Source organism: Aethalodelphis obliquidens, unplaced genomic scaffold, assembly GCF_003676395.1.
Source record: "Aethalodelphis obliquidens isolate GAN/ISIS:26980383/991018 unplaced genomic scaffold, ASM367639v1 scaffold35, whole genome shotgun sequence".
Classification (NCBI taxonomy): domain Eukaryota; kingdom Metazoa; phylum Chordata; class Mammalia; order Artiodactyla; family Delphinidae; genus Aethalodelphis; species Aethalodelphis obliquidens.
Genome location: NW_020837979.1, coordinates 6387649 through 6408074, shown reverse-complemented (window position 1 = coordinate 6408074; position 20426 = coordinate 6387649). Strand labels below are relative to the sequence as shown.

Here is a 20426-nt window from a genome sequence, read left to right as displayed (position 1 = left end):
AATTCCAGGTGGTGACTTTCTAATTTCCAAGTATTACTGTTGTATTTTATAAGAGGAACTGGCCTTGAAAAAAGGAATTTGGCAGGCAGACTAGGAAAGGATAACACTCCAAGCATAAGCAAAGAGAGAAAAATGTGATAGAAAATGACATGCTTATTAGGACACAGCAAGATCACTGGTAAGCAGATGGAGATAAAGGCTGGGTCGGATTATATGCTATGTTTGAACTTCATTCTAGTCTTTATTTCTGTCACTGAGTTACCAAACATCATTCAAACCAATGAAAGTAGGTGTGTCTCTATCAGGTGCAGAAACAAATTCAATGTCTAGAACTCAGGGACAAAATAATTCTGCACTAGATCAAACAGAATCCTATTCTAGATGTTGAGGCGAAGATAAACAGGAAGGAAGCCTGACCTCAAGGTACTTAAGATATTTTTGAGATCAAATGGACACAAAGAAAAGTAATTAATAATATATGGTAACACAACACATGTGGACATGATAGGAATTTAGAAGAAAGGAAGTTCTTTGATGGTTGAAGCAGACTGTCAAAGTGGTAGGACTTGAAGAAAGGCTGGACATGTTGACTTAAAATTTCCAGTTTCATAAGAAATTGTATCATAAGATCCCTACCTATAGCTACATCTCTTTTCTTACTGAAATTATAAAGAAAAGATACACTAATTAATCAGTAATACTGGAATTTGACTATTTGAAAAAATAAGTAAAGTCTTACCTTATAGCAAAATAAATTCCAGATAGGTAACTTTTCATCTAGTTCTTTCATGGTTTCATAGGTTAGATTTAACTCTCCAATATACCTATGGAAATAGCCTTTAAAACATGGGCTGGCCAAAAAGTTCGTTTGGGTTTTTCCAACCCAATACAAAGAAAACCATCACAGGAAGAAAGATACAAAATGTAATTTCACTACTATAAACAATGTTAATCAAAAGACTAAAAATTGCTTACAATATATTTAGGAAAGGTCAACTTTAAAGAACTCTTTCTCAGTAAGAACAAATACTTCAACAGAAAAATGGGTAAAGGACATGAACAGAAAATTTACAAAGATTATATATGATAAGGTTTTGTTCATTTAGAATTATAAATTAGATGTCTAAGAATTTTTTCTTGGGAAATATTATATCAACACAAAATTTATTTATAAGGTCATTCATTGCAGAAAAATTTACAATAGTGGGAAAAAAAACAACTGAAAAACAGCTTAAATGCCCAACAAAAGGATTATGTAAGTAAATTATGGTACCTCCATAGGATAAAAACACTGAAATCTCTCAACTAAATAAGATGCAAAAACCAGCACTGAATGTTGCCAAAGACTGTTCAATGACATGATAAAGTGGTTATGGTATGTTAGAAAAATGAATGGGATAATGACCATATAATAGATTCATTCCAATTCCATAAAGAAGCTGGAAGTACAGGAAAAGACCAGAAGGATCTATACCAAAATGTTAATTATGATCATTTCCAGATTGTAGGATTACAAGTGATTTTCTTTTCTCCTTTATGTTTTCAATTTCATCCAAATTTTTACAGTGAAGACATGCTACTTTCAAAATCTCTGCTGACCTTTGCAGCAAAACTTCTGGAAACAGTTGTCTATATGTAATGTGTCAATTCCTCTGCTTGATTCTCTCTTCAACCCAAACAGGCTTCGGCCCCCAAACATTTCCTCCATGTTACTAAACGCAACGTCAGCAAAATTTACACTGGTGATCATTCCCTTCCTGTCTTGACACCCTCTTTCCTTGTGGCTTCTGGACACCGCACTCTGTTTTCTTCCTACCTAGTGATCCCTTTTTCTCCGTCTCCTTTGCGGGTTCCCTCTACCCATCAACCCCTTGACGTAGGACTGCACCAGGGCTCAGCCCTCTTCTTGAGCCACACTCACGCCCTGGGAGACCTCATCCAGCCTCAAGGTGTTAGGTACCACGTGTATGTGGGAAACTCCCAGATCTCCATCTCTGGCCCAGATATAGATTTCCTTCCCTACCAAACTCCGGAATTGTCACTGCAATGTGTGTGCCCACTTACCACCTCCACTGGATGACTAAGAGACACCCCAAACTCAATAAGCCCAATAAACTCCTGCTCTTCCCCCCAAAACCCTGCTTCCCATATAGCTTTTCCCATCTCAGTTGACAGCAACTTCCTTTCAGTTGCTCAGGGCAAAATCTGACCTCAGTTCCTCTCCATCTGTCATCCAAGCCGTCAGAAAACCTTACCGGCTCTCCTTCAATATAGATCCAGAATCCAATCTTCTCATTAACTTTGCTACCACCTTGGTCCTAACCACTATCAGCTCTCCCCTGGATCAGGGCAGCAATCTGCCGACTGAGCTCCCGCTTCTACCCCTGCCCGGTTACAATCTGCTCTTAATATGACAGCCAGACTGATCCTTGTAACACCTAAGTCAGATCACAACACTTGTGCTCAAAACCCGCCAATGGCTCCCCATCCTCACTCACAGGAAAGCCCAAGTCCTTATTGGGCCAAAAACGCTCAGGAGGTGGGGCTTCTCCTCCCGTCCCCATCCTCACCGCAAACTCCACTTCAGCGCACGCCTTGCTGCTATTCCAGGGCGAGGGGCTTGTCCCCACCTGGGCCTTGGCTCAAAACGCCCACCCTACTCTACCTGACACTTTCTCCATCTGTCCTCCTGGCGAACTCCCTCCCTTCCTCTGCTCGAATCTCACTCGCTCAGTGAGGATTACGCTAACCACCCTTTCTAACCCTGCAACCCAATCCCTACCCTCTGAGCATGTGCATCCCCGGCCCCCTTTACTCTGCTCTGCTTTTTCCTTTTCCTCTAATACTTATCACCACTTATAAAAGGTTATAAAGAAGTGATTTAGATGGGCTATGATGAAGCAAGGAAGGCTACCCTGAAAACTCACGCTTAAATGGACTCGAATGTCTATCGGGAAAGGGTGGCATGACCCCGCGTGGCGTACTGTCCAGAGGAGCAAAGTGAAGACTTAACCTACAGGAATTGATAGTAAAACACAACAGAAATAGACAGCGACTTGAAATCCCAGTGGGCACAACTAAAGCTAAGAAGCATGAGGGAATTCCCTGGTGGTCCAGTGGTCAGGACTCTGCGTTTTTGCTGCCGAGGGCGCGGTTCAATCCCTGGGTCGGGGAACTAAGATCCCACAGGCCACCGTGCAACCAGCATGGAGCAGCAAAACAAACAAACAAAAAAACTAAGAAGCATACGTTACAGAGAGGTGGATTTGCAGGTCAACATAGGAAAGGGGAGAGCAACCAAACATGGGAAGGCCCCCCAGGAGGCTGTGAGCTGCCTCTTGGCTGTGGAGTTTGGACACAGACAGGATGAGCCTGTATAGGGCCGACACAGAGAGGAATCAGACATGCCACAGGGATCTGGGGGAGACCTTCCGTCACCAACGCTCTCTCTTGTGAGATTTTCAAGACACCCGAGAAGCAAAGGGAAGGGGAGCGGAGGGGCTGGTAAATAGCTGAATGTGTACACTTTTCTTTTTTCCACCGTTTATCCTTCTGTCACGCATTTAAACAGGTCAACCATTTACTGCACTGACCAAGGCCTACGTGGACCTGAATGTTACGTAACCGGCAATATTTCCGAAGGATGTGTCTGGAAGACGACAAATAAACAGAGCTCTGGATAACTATGTGTATTACGTCTGTGTAAATTATGAACCAGTGCCTTACCACGAGTAACTGGAAGAGCGATCGTGACAGAAACAGGATCAGTGAAGCACAGACTGACACGTAGAGGAAAAGGGCCAACGGACATTCTGGGAATCAGCGCCCCCTGGAATCAAGGGGGCCTCCAAGAAGCCCACGTACTCTAGGCTCTTTCAAGTCCATGAAAACTTAATTCGTGTGGCAGAAGGTTTGAAGATGCAGGCTCTGCCCTACAGCCCCCATCGCCCTGCTCATTCCCACGTCCTTTCACCACAGCTCACAACATGTGGCCGGAAACCAGAAGCATCGCACACACGGCCCGCCACACGTGTTGCCCCCCAGCCAGGGCTTCTGCTCACGGAAACCAAAGAAAGGAGAACAGGGAGAAAGGGGCCCGGCCGGCTTCAGCTTTTGTCTCCGAGGCCAGCATAGAGCCCTGTGGTTTATTTCACTCGGGCTGTGTTTACATACAGCAGTCAGTATGGTTCCCATTTCCCTTCGGAACAGCGGCTATAAATTACTCGTTGGAAGCGTCGGCCTCCTCTCTTCCCATAAAAGGTTGGGCAGACATGACTGAGGCCCCAGCGAGAGGAGGTCAGGGGTTGGAAGGGAGTGACTTCCTTCACCCACATCCTTAAATTAATCGACTGATTCAACAAATACCTAACTAAGCACACATTATACGCCGGGCACAGTCAGGGATGCTTCCGTAAGCAAAGCAGTCAAAACAAAACAGAAACCCTTGCCCTCACAAGGCACTCCAATTCTGGTGAACTTCATCCACACCTCACCTCAATTCCCAGGTTCTGAGCTCTCAGACCACCTAGGGCTGAGCATATCAGAAGGGAAATGGGAGGCAGCCAGAGCTACTATAAGTAAGTATAATAATAATTATAGTCGTTACCATTAGTGTGGATGTTCTGAGGGTTGACTACGTGCCCGCCACTGTTCTAAGCACTGTACGTTATTAACTTATCAGATAGTCATAAAAATGCCATCAGTGGGCACTGGCTGCATTGAATTGTGATCCCCCCAAGTTTAAATTCTAAATGGAAATAGGGTCTTTACAAAGGTAACTGAGTTAAAAGGAGGTCCTTAGTGTCAGCTCTAATCCAATATAACTGATGACCTTACCAAAAGGGGAAAATGGGACAGACACAGGTAGAGGTTTCACACCCTGAAAACACAAGGAAGAGATTACCACCTACAAGCCATCGACAAGCCAAGGAAAGAGTCCTGGACTAGATCCTTCCTCGTGACCCTCAAAGGAAACCAAGTCTGCTGACACCTTGATCTGGGGCTTCTAGCCTCCAGAACTGTGAGACAATTCATTCCTGCTGTACGAAGCCAACCAATTTGTAAAAGTGTCTGCTGGTCCTGAAGGTTGACCTTGGGTCAAAATAGATAACTGCCACGTCCAGGGGCGGCCAGCAGGCCGCTGGTCCCCTGGCGCAGCCCCGGATGGAGCGTGTAAAGAGCAGGACACCCCGTTTACTATAGAGGCATCACGAACGCAGCTTCCTCACGTGGGTAAGCGACCCTGCCGCTCAGCCCAATCAAACACGCTATTTAATACTCTGTGCCTTTAAAGAGATCTATTTCAATGAGTCATTCTAAATACTTGCTACCTGAAAATGTTCATGTTTTCTTCTCAGCCCCCATCTTGTGGACTTTCTATCTCATTTAACTGGAAATAAAGCTCAAGTATGATGTGGTCCACAGCAGATAATAATAGCTCAGAAAAGCCGAATACACAGCATGAGAAATTCCATCCCAGACTTGGCAATAAGTAGGAGGGGGCTAACTGTTAAATAAGGGAGAGTCATGTCACTCAGGCCTTGCTGTATTAATCCAGGATAGTCTCAGACTTCAGGACTGCAGTTACTTTTAACAAAACAAACACAAAAGAACTTGCAGAATTTTATTTTTCTTTCCCCTCCCACCTCTCGTCATGGGGCCTCTGTCTCTCCAACTCACACATACATACACACACACACACACACACACACACACACACGCACGCAAAACCACTGCTAATAATACCCTTATTTGTATATCTTGTTTGCTTTTATTGTTTCAGGGGCATTTCAAATAAGAATAATGTAGCCAGTATTTTCTGAATGCTTACCATGATATCACTGTGCTAAGCACATTACATACTTTATCTCATCTACTCCGGTAACTCTGTCAAGCAGATATTATCATTCTCTCCACTTCACAAGGAAGGAAACGGAGGCGAAGTTCAACCCCTGGCTCCTGGCCACACAGCTAACAAATGACAGAACCAGGATGGGAACCCAGTCTTTGCAGGCGTCCAGAGCCCCGGCCATTCCACGGAGCTCCGCGCCAGCTTGCGTGTGCCTTCTGACCAAGAAAGGATGCAACTCAAAAGAAGAGGCTTTCCTCGCTGGACTGTGCAGTGGCCCTTTCTCTAGGGCGGGGGAGATGCTGGACCACATCATCTTTTCAAGCGGCTCCCAGCTCACAACCTCAAGCTCTCAATCAGCCCCGGGTCTGGAATCACACCCACGAGGTTGCAGTTTAAGGGAACACAGCCCTGTCATCCACCTAGATGCTTTCTGGGACAGGAAGCTTCATGAGAACCGCGAAAATACAAGGGGAAAATAAAGTGGGGCTTGCCAACCCCCTCCATCCGGGTCCTGCCCACAATGCCTCCACCGCTGGGAGCAGTTTCCCACCTGAAGGCCGGAAGACGCAGCTTTATAATGTGAATCTAAAGGAGCCAGTGGGGAAAGGGGGACGGAAAAAGACACCTGCACCTTCTCACCACAGGACAAATTTTAATATGCTTTCTTCATCATTTTCAATAACAGATCATAGCAACCGAAGTCACTTTTAAGTGATTGAGTGCTTTACCTTTTAGGGCCCCAATGACCGAACTAAGAGTACTAAAAACTACGGAAACATTTCCACTTGCCATCCTTCACTCTGGCCTACAGCATGACCCATGTATGAGATGGAAAACAAGTGCTTTCATCCCATATCTGAGATCAAAATTGTGAGTCTTCACTTCTAAGTCCAAGCGGTACCAGTTCTCCGCATCCTGGCTGAGTGAATGGAGGATGCCCATTTTGTGGAGAGGAAGACTCAGAGAGAGTAACCATCGATGCCCTTGCTAAGCCACACTGTGAAGGAGGCCACGGTCATGGTGACGATGAGACCAGGACAGACAGGGACCCTCATTCCATCAGGGAGCAATCAGAGAGCATCCTTGGATTTGAAAACAACAGCTCAAACGTAATTAAGAAATTTAGACTGGCATGAATATGTAATGTACACATTTCTTTGCAGATGCCTTTTTTCTCTGACAGACTGGTGCCAACTTTCATTTGGAAGAAATCCATTTTCATACAAAGGTAACCGAGAGTGACAGGACATAGGAAACCTACCTCATTTATCTTCTATGAACTTAAAAAGAAAAAAAATCAGTTAATTGCTTTTCTAGGAAGCTATTTTATGAAATCACAGTGCTTCATCTTTCTGCTCTTTATTCGTGGTATAAATGGTGATTTTAAAATGCCCATCATGAAAATGCTATGATTAATCAATACATCTTCAACAATATAATGACTTCTTTTAACAAACAGATTTTTGATCAACCCAAAACGGTCACTGTGTTCTTGTGGATGAATTATCAACCCCTACGAAAACTCCTAACATACAGTCTATTAATTGATATTCAAATGTAGGTGCCTCTTTCCCCTTCACTGACTAACCTACAGGGAGGGGCGGCAGTCACTGGGTTCCTTCCTTCCCTGGCTTTGCAAATGCTACTTTTCCCAGCTCTTCAAGCGCTCTGCAAGAGCAGTTTTAAGTCACTGCCATTTATTAAATTAATAGCAAACAGGAACTAAAACGTGTATCTTTTAGAATGCCACTGCTGAAGCTGTAATGTGCCAAACGCACTGATTTCATGGCTGACACCCATATTTTATCTCCACGGCGCTGCGTTATTAGGCGCTTTTTTATAGCATTATCCCATTTCTGCCTTGCCTATAGCACCTGGCATATAAATACGCATTTTTTATTTCTAACAAATTCGAGACTCATATAAAGCACACTTTTCCAATCTAAAATTATCATTTTAGATAATTTCTTATCCTATTTCAAATAACAATGTCTTACTAGTCCATGAGCCAAGGACAGGCACTGTGAAACTAATGATGCATAAGTTTCAGGGGCTCTGGAACCAAGGTTCCTCCAAGGTCCCAAGAGGGACCCTAAAAATGTGTTTGTTTACATTTTTGTAAATATTTCAAGTTTGGGGACTTCCCTGGTGGCGCAGTGGTTAAGAATCCGCCTGCCAATGCAGGGGACACGGGTTCGAGTCCAGGAAGATCCCACATGCCACGGAGCAACTAGGCCCGTGCGCCACAACTACTGAGCCTGTGCTCTAGAGCCCGTGAGCCGCAACTACTGAGCCCACGTGCCACAACTACTGAAGCCCATGCGCCTAGAGCCTGTGCTCTGCAACAAGAGAAGCCACCGCAATGAGAAGCCCGTGCAATGCAGCAAAGAGTAGCCCCTGCTCGCCACAACTAGAGAAAGCCTGCGCGCGGCAACGAAGACCCAACGCAGCCGAAAATAAATAAATTTACACATATTAAAAAATATATATTTCAAGTGTAAAATATTTCCATATTCTTTATTTCCTAAACAGGACCCCCAAGACAGTATAAATGTTGGGCCCCACAACCTATATCTGCCCCTCTAGGTTAACAGTGAATTATTTGCTACACGTTAAGGACAAAATATTAATTGTGTGTGTATGAGACAAAAAATAACTCACTTCAACTGGAAATAAGATTCAGTGTGCCCTGCCCTGGAACGTTCTAGAATGCCTGCTTCAGCCATTCCTTAAGGCCCCTGTCTCCTACCTAACAGGAGTCACCCTTCCAAGTGGCGGGCCAGGGAAGGCTCACTTAATGAGGGGTGACGTCAGGAATGAAAGACTCAGCTACAAAAACAAAATTATGTTTTCATTAATACAAAACTGAGCTGGGCAGAGCCAGCCAAGAGGCAGGTGGATCAGTTAAGGAATTCCCTCGAGGGCCTTCACTTCCACATCAAATTGCACTGCATTTCTCTACACTAATTACCTATTATTGAAGATGAAAGAATGATAACAAATGATTCGCCACAGCAGCTGACAGACTGCACCTGTCCGAAAGAATGAAGGATTTACCAAGTGCAAAATCAAATTCTCAATTTAAAAAAATAGCATAGAATCTTTCTCTACTGTAAGGACTATGAAAGGTGAGGGAATTTTCTTAGGCCTAGAAGCCCAATTTTAAATTTTGTCTGGACTGTAAGAGAAATTGCAAATTAAAAGTGAAGTGCTGGAGTCTAATTTATTCAATTCACGTAAATTTCTTGGAGGCAGAGATCACATCTTAAATTTTTTTTTTTAATTCCTCACACCACATTACACCTAGCCATTGATTTGATTTTCTTATGAGGAACATCCCTATCCAGTGTCATACAGCTATATTTTCACTTCCCTTGTCTTCATGTTACTTTTACCCAATGCTTCCTTTTAGCCTCCAAATTCTTCACACTGTCTTAAGTCTTGCTTTCCAGCTAACATCCTGAAAAAGCTTAGTCAAGTAATGTAAGTTCCCTTCAGGTCATCTCCTCTGTCAATTTTCCTAAAATACACATTCCCTCTCTCAGTGGAAATCAATGTCAGTACTAATGAAAGGACATTTTCATAGAGGTGGTATCTGTTTTAAAAATATATAGGCATTAAAATTTTTTACACGGTTTGCCACACTGTTTTAAACCCTCCAAAAAATAAAAGCAAATATTCCTTCAAATCCAATTAGTTGTTAAAATTCTTCCATTTCTATTATGATTGTGGCTTTATAGAAACGTCCTATAAATACTGAATGATACATCTGCAAAAGGTTATTTCTTAGTCCCTTGGGTACTGTAAAGAAACCAACCAACCAAACAACAAACCCTTTGAGTCTGAAGGCTAGGAAGCGTTACTTTCAAACTTCCAGGTAGCCCCCTGTTGCCCACTGAGAAAGAGTCATATTGTTATTATAATTGTGGACTGTTTGAACACACAAGATTTAAAAGATTCAAATTACCATAGTGTCCATAATATGAAAAGCTTTGGGCTAAAATAATGACTGTATACCCTCCCACACCAAAAAAAAAAAAAAAAAACCCAAAACCCCCCCCCCCCCCCACCGACTATAACTTTGTTCCACAAACAACACTTCTTCTTACTTCTTTTCTATCAATGTATGATTGGCCTCTTTGAAATATACCTCGTATTGATAGAATGTTAAGGGGGTTCAATGTCATGGAGGGAAATGAAACACTTCCTGTATAAAAGCTCTCATTTCTCTCAGCGGGACCCTCTATCTCACAGAAAAAGTTCCCTCTTGCTGTGATTACCCAACACCTGTACAGGGTGTCATTCCCAATCGGGGGTCCTGAAAGGGCATCCTGGACGTGTCCACGTGATCAAGGACATACCCAAAAGCCTGATGAAACTGTAGAGTCATCCACATAAGGCTGCCCTGGTTGTCAAAAACAGGCTTTCCACCAGAGCTTCATCAACTCATCAGGTTCCAAAGTAAATACATTGTTACCTAATAAACTTGGAGTTTCTTTGGTACATGAAAATCATTTTAACAAGGAATCACTGGGGATTAAAATTATAAAGGGAATCCTGGTGGTGAGTCGCCTCTGTTCAAAAATGAGTCATGCTTTATTGGCTGGTACAGGCTCTTTGATGAGGAAAACAAAAATCAAAGCGCTTGACAACTTCAGTTCTGAAAGAGGGTAACTACGTGTGTTTCCCACAAACTTTTAAAAACATAAATGCTTGCAGAACTTACGTTGTGCTTCCATTAATTCCTAATTAACACTTTTTGGGACCTATCGTAAATGAATAATCAAAAGAAGTTACTGGTATACATGTCACTTAATTTCCTCATGAGAGCCTGTGTAAACATCTCAGAGTAATAAATGTGTCTTCTCTAAGGGGAATACACTGACCTCCCGATGGGTGCCGGGCGCTTTCTGAGATGAGAGCTCAGAAATGGGTAAAGCTCAGCCTTGCCGGACAGGCAATGAGAAATGTCAAATCATTTGTTTCGTTTGGTTACTAGATCAAATTAAGATACAAAGAATATTCTGGCCACACTGTTATTCCATCTTTAGAAAAGAATATATCAAAAAAAAAAGAAAGGTGAACAGTTCCTAAGTACAATGTTCTGGAGCTCACATTGTATTTTAGTTGGTATACCATATCACAGCAAAACAAAACAAAACAAAAACGTGCAGTCATATTTTTTCTTCACATGTTCCGGACAACTGTCATCAATTTGGAATAGAGTACAAGATGTGCTTTTCTCAAACAAAACCTCATTTTCCATCCAGATGTACTGTTCAAGTGACCGCAGCCTCTTTGCTACCTCTGTGATTGTGATTTACTTGTTTTGAAGTCTAACAGTCCTTACATCCATCCTATGTATTTTGTAATGCAGTGAAAAAACACTTTAGAATAAACTCAAAATGTAAACCAGAAGATTCTGAACTAAAATATTTCACTCTCTTCATATAACCTAAGGTCATTTTTTTCTAGGACAAGGAGAATTCTCACTCGACTAGCAACAACCAACCTGGATCTCAAATATTTTAATATGGATGGGACACCTGAAATATTTGAATAATCACCATATTCAATATTGAATCATTTAACAATTACTTTAAAACTCATGAGGAGGTTCTACCCTTGTGATGCTTGTCCTGGAACATTTCAAAACTGACAAAAACGTTGAATTTCTGAACTCTTTTACCCAGAAATCAACCTCTTTACATACTAAAAGCTTTGACATGCTTTTTATTCCAGGGTATAAAATCTCTGACAACGCTGGCTCATGCACACACACACAAAAAATTCCCTTGAACTATACCGACGGAGGCATTCCTTCCTGAACTAACACGGACACACCCCAACAGCATTTGCTGGTACTTAAAAATACTCTGATGATAATCAATTTGAGATTTTAAGAAATCATTACGGATGTGTACATCCTTCCACACTGATGGCTACAAATCCCACAGGACGTCAGTCACACACTGAAATGAAGACACACGGGAATGGAATTGACACCTAGTCAGCTCGTCCCTTGGAACCACTCGGAAGCGTGTAAGTGGCGCTGAGGAAAGACTCACCTCTCCTTGCTTGGGGATGCTGAACTTGGCGAGCTTGGCCTTGGTTCTGGCGGGCTCCGGCTTGGCGGCTGAGGCTCCCCTGTAGGACGCGCAGTGCACGCTGGTCTCCGAGGACGACTTCAGCTTCGGAGACTCGTTGGGAGCCTGGTCCTGGCCATCCATCGGCCGCACGTAGGCAGTCGGCTTCTGCTGGACGAGGCTAGGCTTTGAAGCCAGGGATGGAGGAAAGTTCTGAACACAGTGGCCACTGCCACTGTGCTTGGCTCCCATAGCAGGTGGCCTGTCCTGGGTCTGAAGACCCACCTCGACGTTGCACACCTGTTTGGTCCGCGGCTGCTGTCTGCCAACACCATCTCCGAGCAAGGTCCTGAGAGAGCCCTGTTGTGCTGATTTGGAAGAAGAAGAAGAAGAGGCAGATGAGGATGAGGGGCTCAAGACACAGGGGTTAGGGTTTTTATTATGGTTCTCTGGGTGAGCAGGTCTGTTCAAATCAAGCGTCCTGTGTCCGTGCTTACTTGCTCTCTGTTGGCCATCGGACGGTGGGTGCCCGGCCTTCTGCCAGCCCACGGTGCCCCTCTTACTCTGCTGCCCAGGGACCACTGCTGGGGCGGAGGATGTGGTGCTGCAGACGGATGCAGGCTGGGTCTGGGCTCTCGAATCTGCAACAAAATGCTCGTCAATCTTGTTCACGGGAGCCTGAGGAACCCCAGGCTTGGGAACGCCAACGAGATGACTCTGATTCGATCTATCCGTTAGAAAGTCTTTCATTTCATCGTAATTGCCTAAAGTGTTCTGGAGCCGGTTGGAGAGCTCATCCCCCTTGTTCGTCTGGAAAAAGAAGAACATAACATCCATGCTCCTGTTACAGACAATGGAAACACGGGAGATGATGGAGAGGCGCCTTTTACTGCTAGAAGAGCCAGGGTTGCCACATTCAGAGTGGGAGCTCAGAGATTCCGTCAAAACGGGCAGCGTCTCTGAAGACGTCTGTCAACACTCTGTACCTCACTAGGACTGGACCGCAGCTAATGGCCTCAGAGGGCATGAACGAAGCATCTCTCCTTGGTACCGTACCACAGCCAAGGAGATCAGGAAAGTTACGGCTGCAACTTCACAGCCTGGTCTGGACTAAGTCTTTCCAGGACTAGATTTTCTTTTCCTTTTTCTTTTTTCATCCCACTGCAAGCTTTCCTTGAAAATTCAGATTTGGCTCAAATTACTTGGCTTCCAACTTCTAAATATAGAATTATTCTTGTTAGAAACCCAGAGGGACAGGCAAAAGAAATCAGAGAGAAGCTTACAACGAGTGTGGGGTTCAGTCTGCAGGAAGCCCTCGGCCTGAACCACCCCCAGTTCCAAGCAGCCTGAAATAGGAATGAAATCTGGGGAGCTCCTTCATTTTGCAAGCGAAGGTGTATTTCTGGCCTTTGATATAAATGAGAAACAATCCAACATTCCCTTTCTTATGAGCCCGATCAAGTACCCGGCTCCTAGCACGATCTGTGGGTGACAAATACGTAACCCAACCTCTCTTTAGTGTTTGTTTCCTAATAGCTAAGAAAACACAACAAATGGCATTGACTTTGCAAACTGATGCAGAGATGAAACCAATTATTGATAAAAGTCATAGCATGCAGATCTCCATCTTAAACGAAAGTTATATTTCATTGAGGGACTAGCCAGTAAAGACATGTGAAAGAGGCACCAAAATTTGTGGGGGAAGACCCCATCCTCAGGGGCTGAGCTGTCTGAAGTTTGGTTGGCCAACTCCTGTAGTCAAGACGGCCGGCGGGGTTAGAGGGAGGGGTGAGGGGTGGAGATGAACAAGTGAAAAGCATCTACCTTGTAGGGTTCACTAAAGAGGGAGTAACTTGAATTAAACGCGCCATCATCCTGCTGAGTTTCCTGATTTCTTCTTTCTCGTTCTTTCCTCCGTAACACGTTTCTATCTGGTTCATAGACACTGCATCAGGGAGAGAGAAGAGAGAACAACCACACACGAAAAAGTTAAAGGTAATGCTCAATACAACATTCACCTGAATGCAGAGGTCTGATTCACGGGCAAATGGCAATGGTAACGGGAACACGGATCAGATGAAAGCCAGTCTAATCAAGCAGTATGACTCGGGTGTCCGAGAATTCCATTCTTCGGGAGGAAAAAAAAATCCTTAGGACAAGCTGCAACCAGTACTAGACCTCTCTGCCTGATGTGTGAAAGAGGAAATATCTAAGCAACTTTGACAGGAGAAGACTGAAAATAATCTTCAAGCAGAAGGTAATTACAGAGATGTGTAAATAGAAATTATGAGTGTATTTCCTCTTATGACATGGCCCCAGAGTGTTATACGGAAACGCTCCTACTCTTTTCTTTCTTTCTTTCTTTCTTTTTTTTGCATGGCTGTGCTTCTGTAGTGATTCTTTCATTAATTAGGTCCCAAAAGAGCTGTTAAAACTCCATGCTGCAGTGGTTTTCACTGTTATGAGCCTTCTTCTGATCTCTGCTAATCAGTCAAGTTGTCAAACTCCTACTGAATCCATCCTTCCTTCTGATATATTTCACACGATCACTCTTCCTCACTATGAAAAATGCGCTAAGAGGAAGGGGTGTAGGCAACGAGAGAGAGGACGGAAATTGAAACATGGTTATGTCATCAAGGAACTCAGCCTTTTTGTGCAAGAAAATTAATACCTATTCTCCCAAGATATAATTACAGAGTGACCAGAAACCAAATAACTAGAAGGACTTAAGGAAAAAACAGTGTTCCTTCCTCCTAGTAAGGAAAAAACTAAAAGGCTAATTCAACTAATAATAAGGAAGTGACTTTAGTGACCAAAGGAAATAGACTTGTCTTTTCAACTCAGTAGACGGAGAAATCTGGCCCCAGTGTAGACAGCGGAACTGACACTACCCCTTGTAAGGAACTGCCATGTCCTCCAAATGAGCAACTGTGTGTATTCCAAGCAGACCCATTTGGTTTAAGCGACCTTGTCGTCGCTTTGCTTAGAGTTCAAGCTTGATCTAGTGGACAGAGGCTGGAGCTGGGAGCCAGGACAGCCACGTCCTGACTGTGGTCCTGCCATAACCAGTGATATGATGACGAAAACGCCATGCAATCTCTCTGCAGCCCAATGTCTTCATGGTGTTGTCACAAGGTTTAAATGCGAAGGAAATCTACAAAAGGGCTTTGGCATAGCTTCAGGTGCCCCAGATCCAATGCACTGCTATTAAATGTTGCTGATAAGAAGAAAATCTGCAGGTTCAAAGAAACTTAAAAAAATAGTGAGGTTTGGGGTTTTGTTTTGTTATGTTTCAGCTAAATTGCTATCTTGAGTAAAAGAGCATACTTGTGTCATGTTGCTGTAGAGGACGCAAATAAAATGATCATAAAATAAATATTGCTTATCTTCCCGGCTCTGCCCGCGTGGCCAGGGTATATTTTAAATTCACTGTCTAAGGGGTGATGCTTCTGTCAAGACTGTGAGAGCACCTAAGGCATTTCATTTAAATTTCAGATCAGGGAAGGTTAAAATACCCAGAACATGTAGCCTATTAGCATTTTAATTCAGCCTCAGTACATTACCCAAAGTTACTCGATTTGGAAGTCCAAGCAGTGACCTTCATGGAAAGGGAGGCTGCAGCCCCAGCCTCCCGACGGCGAGGCTCACCGCTCCAACCCCACAGTCACTGGAAAGTCTCCGGGGTGGCCGTGGTGACAGTGATGGGCATAAGGGAGGCACGAGATGGGAATGACACTCCATCACAGAACCAGGCTTCAGATTCAAAGGAAGGGGCACGACTGTCCTGCCCTGCTTGCAGGGCAATATGCTTCTGCAATATGAAACCCCAGCTTTCATGAACATTCCATGGATTTCAAATGGAGACTGTTCTGAGGATACACAACTCATGCTGTGGATGGGCATGAAGTGGGCTGCAGCCAGGAGAGGCACTGCAGGTTTTCTAGGAACCGGCTTAATTTCTGGACCCAAAGCAGCATTTGCAACCAGAAACACAAGCTCGCATTGCATGCATCGTACTTCTCCTCCTCTCCGATAGGTACAGCGGTTTGTGAAGCACCTACTGTGTGCAACTCCATGCACAGAGACTCCCCCAGACATGCTTGCTGTCCTCAGCCAGGTCAAGCCAACCAAACACACAAGACTGGTGTGATGCATGAAGTGGCCTGATGTAACATGGAGCAGGTGGTCATTTAGGATGATTTCCAGGCTTCTGAGAAGCCCCCATACCCAATAGAATACCTCCTGCATCTGCTGGCTGACGACTGAAATTCCACAACTAGAGAGTCACTCCTCTGGTTTAAGATGTCTTCACCCCTGTAAGAAATGTAGACACCACAAGAAGGGAAAACACTTTACACCTGATCAGCCCTCAGCACCTTAGTGTGCACGAGTTTGTCAGCTTTTTCCCAAAGGCCAGGGAGAAAGGGCACAAGACATCAGGGTCCAAAGGGCACAGGACATGTGAAGAGAAGGTCAGGAACAATGCAGAGTGTAGCAATGAAGATACATTTGGAAACCCTACCGATTTTGCAACGTGACTTGGATGTTTAAGACAGAGGCATTAGGATACAAGCCCAAATCAATGAGGCAGGTATCCGACTCACTGCATTTCCAAGGTCAACAATCCCTTCCAAATATGGAGAAGACGGAGGTGAGGGGGAAGCACTCCTTAAGTAAACCTGCCTCATTTCCCAACCCCTTTAAGCTGGAAGATAACCAAAAGCACTCCCAGATGCAAACCACCGCTGAGTAAAGTTCTCTAATGAGGGCCCGCTGGCACGCCCAGCCTATGGCCTCTGATACGAGGAGGACTGAACGCCCGCAGGACCACCTCCACATAAGCTACTAACAGAAGCGCACTGGCCACCTTTCACAGGACCGCCACGATGCCTGTGCCACGCCGTGCCCTCCACACCATCAGCTGAAACCAGAATGACCGAAGATGACAACCCGTCCCCCTTCTCCGGAGGAGGGCAAAGGAAACCCTGCACCAGAGGCAAGACTTCTTGACTGCCTTTCCTCGGGTTTCTCAGCTCTGCCACTTCCACTGAGCACTCAGCGCCTCCTAACAGGAACCCACCCACTCATCCTGAACTAGAACCACAACCCCCTCCTGTCATGTCAGGCCCAGGAAGCTAAAATGTCATCTGCATAAAGCAAATGTCACTGGAAGAGAAAGCCTGGACTTGCCAGCCCTCATCTCTCCCTAAGCGTCTGAACTCGTACCTCTTCTGACTCGTAAAGACAGTACCTTCTCAACAGTGAGTCCACCGTTCCACGGACCGCAAGTGAGGCCTGGGCAGGTTGTCACAATCCTGGAGCACGCCTCTCTCTTGAAGTGTCACCATTAAAACTCAGCCCTCTTCCCTCTTCTGCCATCCCAGCAATATGAGGGCCAGGCCATTTGCTCTACAAGCAAAGGAACCTTCTCCCCTGACATGCTGCACGTCAGGTCAGCTTCCCTGGGGACAGCTGCAGTAGAGAATTCCAATTCCTGGCATGCTAACACATCCATTAAACTCAGTAAGAGCCTCGTGTTGTGAGTTATGTTCCTTTGTTACTCACAGACGGCAAAATCTCTATCGTCTGTGAGGTGCTTCCTTCCTTCTGTGACAATTACAAGAGTCACACTCTTCGAATGGATGTCGCCAAACGTATTTACTTATTTTGCATTAGAGGCAGCCAACTGCTACGAGACTATTTATTATTTATTGCAGATGTAGAACAGTCCCAGAAAATGTGATTCCACATTTCGAAACCGGAGATTCTGCCTTTTTGTAAAGAAACAAATGGACTCTCGCTGGCTGCAGGCGCCATGGCCATTTTACTCGGGAAAGCTGAGCTGTGAGCAGCTTTTTTTTTTTTTCTCTCTCAAAGGCGGGACAGCCACTTCCTCCCCCTGTCACGACGACAGTGCGGCCCGAAAGGACTGGCCAGAACCATTATTGTGAACGAGTCTGGCGCTGGGGGAAGGGGGCACAGCAGTGCTTCAATGTTAAGATGTGTAAAAAAGACAAAAGAAACCTCAAATTGTTTTAAAGTGGGGGAAACACATCCAAGCACTTTAACTCCACTGCACCAGGTGAACTGATACAGCTCAGAAGTTTTCCTTTACACCAACTGTCAACGCCGGAATTTTGTATTCTGTTTTGTAAGGATTTAATAAAAGTCATAAAAACTAAACAAAAAAAAGAAAAGAAAAGAAAAGGAGGAGCCTCCCCTGACCCCCTGTCCCCCTCGGGCTGTTGCTCTTTATGAGACACAGATTTCTGCAGAGCTGCTCTCCCTCCAATGCCTGGTTCTCTGAAACCCATGTGATCTGCGTTCACAGCAAGGTCCCCCTCCTCGCGGGGCTTCCACGGACACTCCTCACTGCCCAGCCCCCCCCCCCCACAGCCAACACCGCCACCTCCACGAGCTCTCTCCCCGGGCTGTGGGGCTGCGAGCCTGTTTTCCTCCTGCCTCTCGGGCTACTCCCGAGTGTGCCTGCGTGTTTCTCTTCCTGCGCCGCCCCTGTAAAATGTGCTGTCACTCCAGGCTCTAGGCCTGGCCTCTTCCTGGGTGACGCTGTGCATTCCTTGCCTGCAGGTGCCGTTTTCACATTGATGACGCGTGAAGTATTTTGTAGGGCAGTGGCCAAAGCCAATTATGCTGGTTAAGGAGGAAAAGATATCCAAATATGATATTATCATCATTTCCAAAATCACATGATAACAGCATGGAACTAAATAACAGTAATACCTTTGAGCCTCAAGCCTTCTCCCTTCCACTGAGCTCACAACACTTCACATGTATGTCTCTTCGTTATCCTTACAATGTCCCTTGAAAAAAGACAAAGCTGGTAGATACTCCTGGGTTAACTTTTTTAAAGGTCGAGGAACTTAGGAACTCTGATCATCCGACATCATGTGGAAAGAACAGCAATGTCCAAAGTATTTTCTTCAGGTCTATCCGGGAGACAGGACCTACCTAAGAGCCAGGAAGTGGCCACACTTCCTAAACCCTAGTGCCTACAAGCCCAGCGTCCACCAGTTGTGAACGTGAGCCACAGTAAAGCTAAGCAGGGTGAGTGAAACCACGGGAAGTCCTCTCTCCTTCAGAAAGAAGTAAAAGAAGAATTCTGGATCAAAGGCTGGCCTGTTTGTTTTATACTCCCAAAACAACGAAGAACAAAAATCGGTCTCTTTCCACAGCACCCATACGAAAAGGATATCCATGTACTACAGAATAGAGGAATGGAGGATGGGTGAGTGAATAAAGAAATTACAGAGTCTAGAGTAAGCCTGCCAGGGCTGACAGTGTCATCACTTTCACCGGATCCGACCCAGGCACCAGCCAACTCCAATCTGTGCCCAAGCTGCCCTCCTGGAGGGAAGGCACTGGAGTTGGCACAGCGGCCTCCGCGACTGAGCCCCAGATTTGACCCAGCAGACCCACTGGCCAGAGAGAGACTCTGCCCTCCTCCATCCTGCACTGATCCACGTGCAGCCCGTTCACATCTGACCACTCGCTTCAAACAAACTGCATCTCCCATGACAAAGGCTTTCAGCCAAGGGTATATGTGGTTCGTTGCACCCCTTGACTAGAGTCATCAAAGTGTTTCATCCTTAAGAAAACAAACCAAGAAAACAAACACAAACCCCCATTACTCTACCTGCTGGTGTATCTCCAGGGTTGGGATCTAGGAAATGAGTGAATTCAAGGAGAAGAGAATGAGATGAACCTATTTACGGGGCAGGAATAGAGATGTAGATGTAGAGAACGGACGTGTGGACACAGCAGGGGAAGGGGAGGGTGGGATGAATTGGGAGGTTAGGATTGACATATATACACTACCATGTGTAAAACAGCTAGCTAGTGGGAACCTGCTGCATAGCACAGGGAGCTGAGCTCGGTGCTCCGTGGTGACCTAGATGGGTGGGATGGGGGGAGGGGGGTCCAAGAGGGAGAGGATATATGTATACATATAGCTGACTCACTTCACTGTACAGCAGAAACTAACACAACACTGTAAAACAACTATACTCCAATGGAAAAAAAAAAAGAGAGAGAGAATGAGAAACCTTTTACCTGTCTTCTGGATAAAGTTATCATGTTCTCCACATTGAAAAAATACTGTCCTCCTCCAATAGCAGAACTACAATTCACTTTAGTCCAAAAGCATTTCTGAATGCCTCCTGAATGCCCTTGTGTCAGATACTGGGAAGACCATTAGGGCTGCTACCAGCCTATCCTGCTGCTGAGAAGCTAGCAGTCTAGGGGACCAGGGGGAGGAGAGGAAGGGGCCCTTCTAAGCAGAGAATGTTAACATCCTGTGGTCCGGCATGCAGAAGGAGCCAGGATTGCATCCTGCAAAGAGCTGCTTTGAGCTGGGTCTTGAGAAAGGGGCAGGTGGAGGAGAGGGAAGGGAAGAGGGAGGACGCAGAAGTACAAGATACATAAATTACTATTAAGCGGCCTTTGAGAGTATTCGGAGGAGGTGACCTTTG

At 45.0% G+C, this 20426-nt stretch overlaps 1 protein-coding gene across 3 annotated transcripts in view; it reads right to left on the bottom strand.

The window, feature by feature from the left end:
- Positions 1 to 20426, bottom strand: part of AFF3 (ALF transcription elongation factor 3) — a 560304-nt gene that overhangs the window by 454589 nt on the left and 85289 nt on the right. For all 3 annotated transcript variants that reach the window (XM_027128817.1, XM_027128818.1, XM_027128819.1), the window contains exons 2-4: positions 13762 to 13882; positions 12435 to 12747; positions 11920 to 12305 (exon numbers count right to left, since the gene is read on the bottom strand). In XM_027128817.1, coding sequence (XP_026984618.1) covers positions 11920 to 12305; positions 12435 to 12747; positions 13762 to 13882 — 820 coding nt within the window. The remainder of the gene's footprint in view (positions 1 to 11919; positions 12306 to 12434; positions 12748 to 13761; positions 13883 to 20426) is intronic.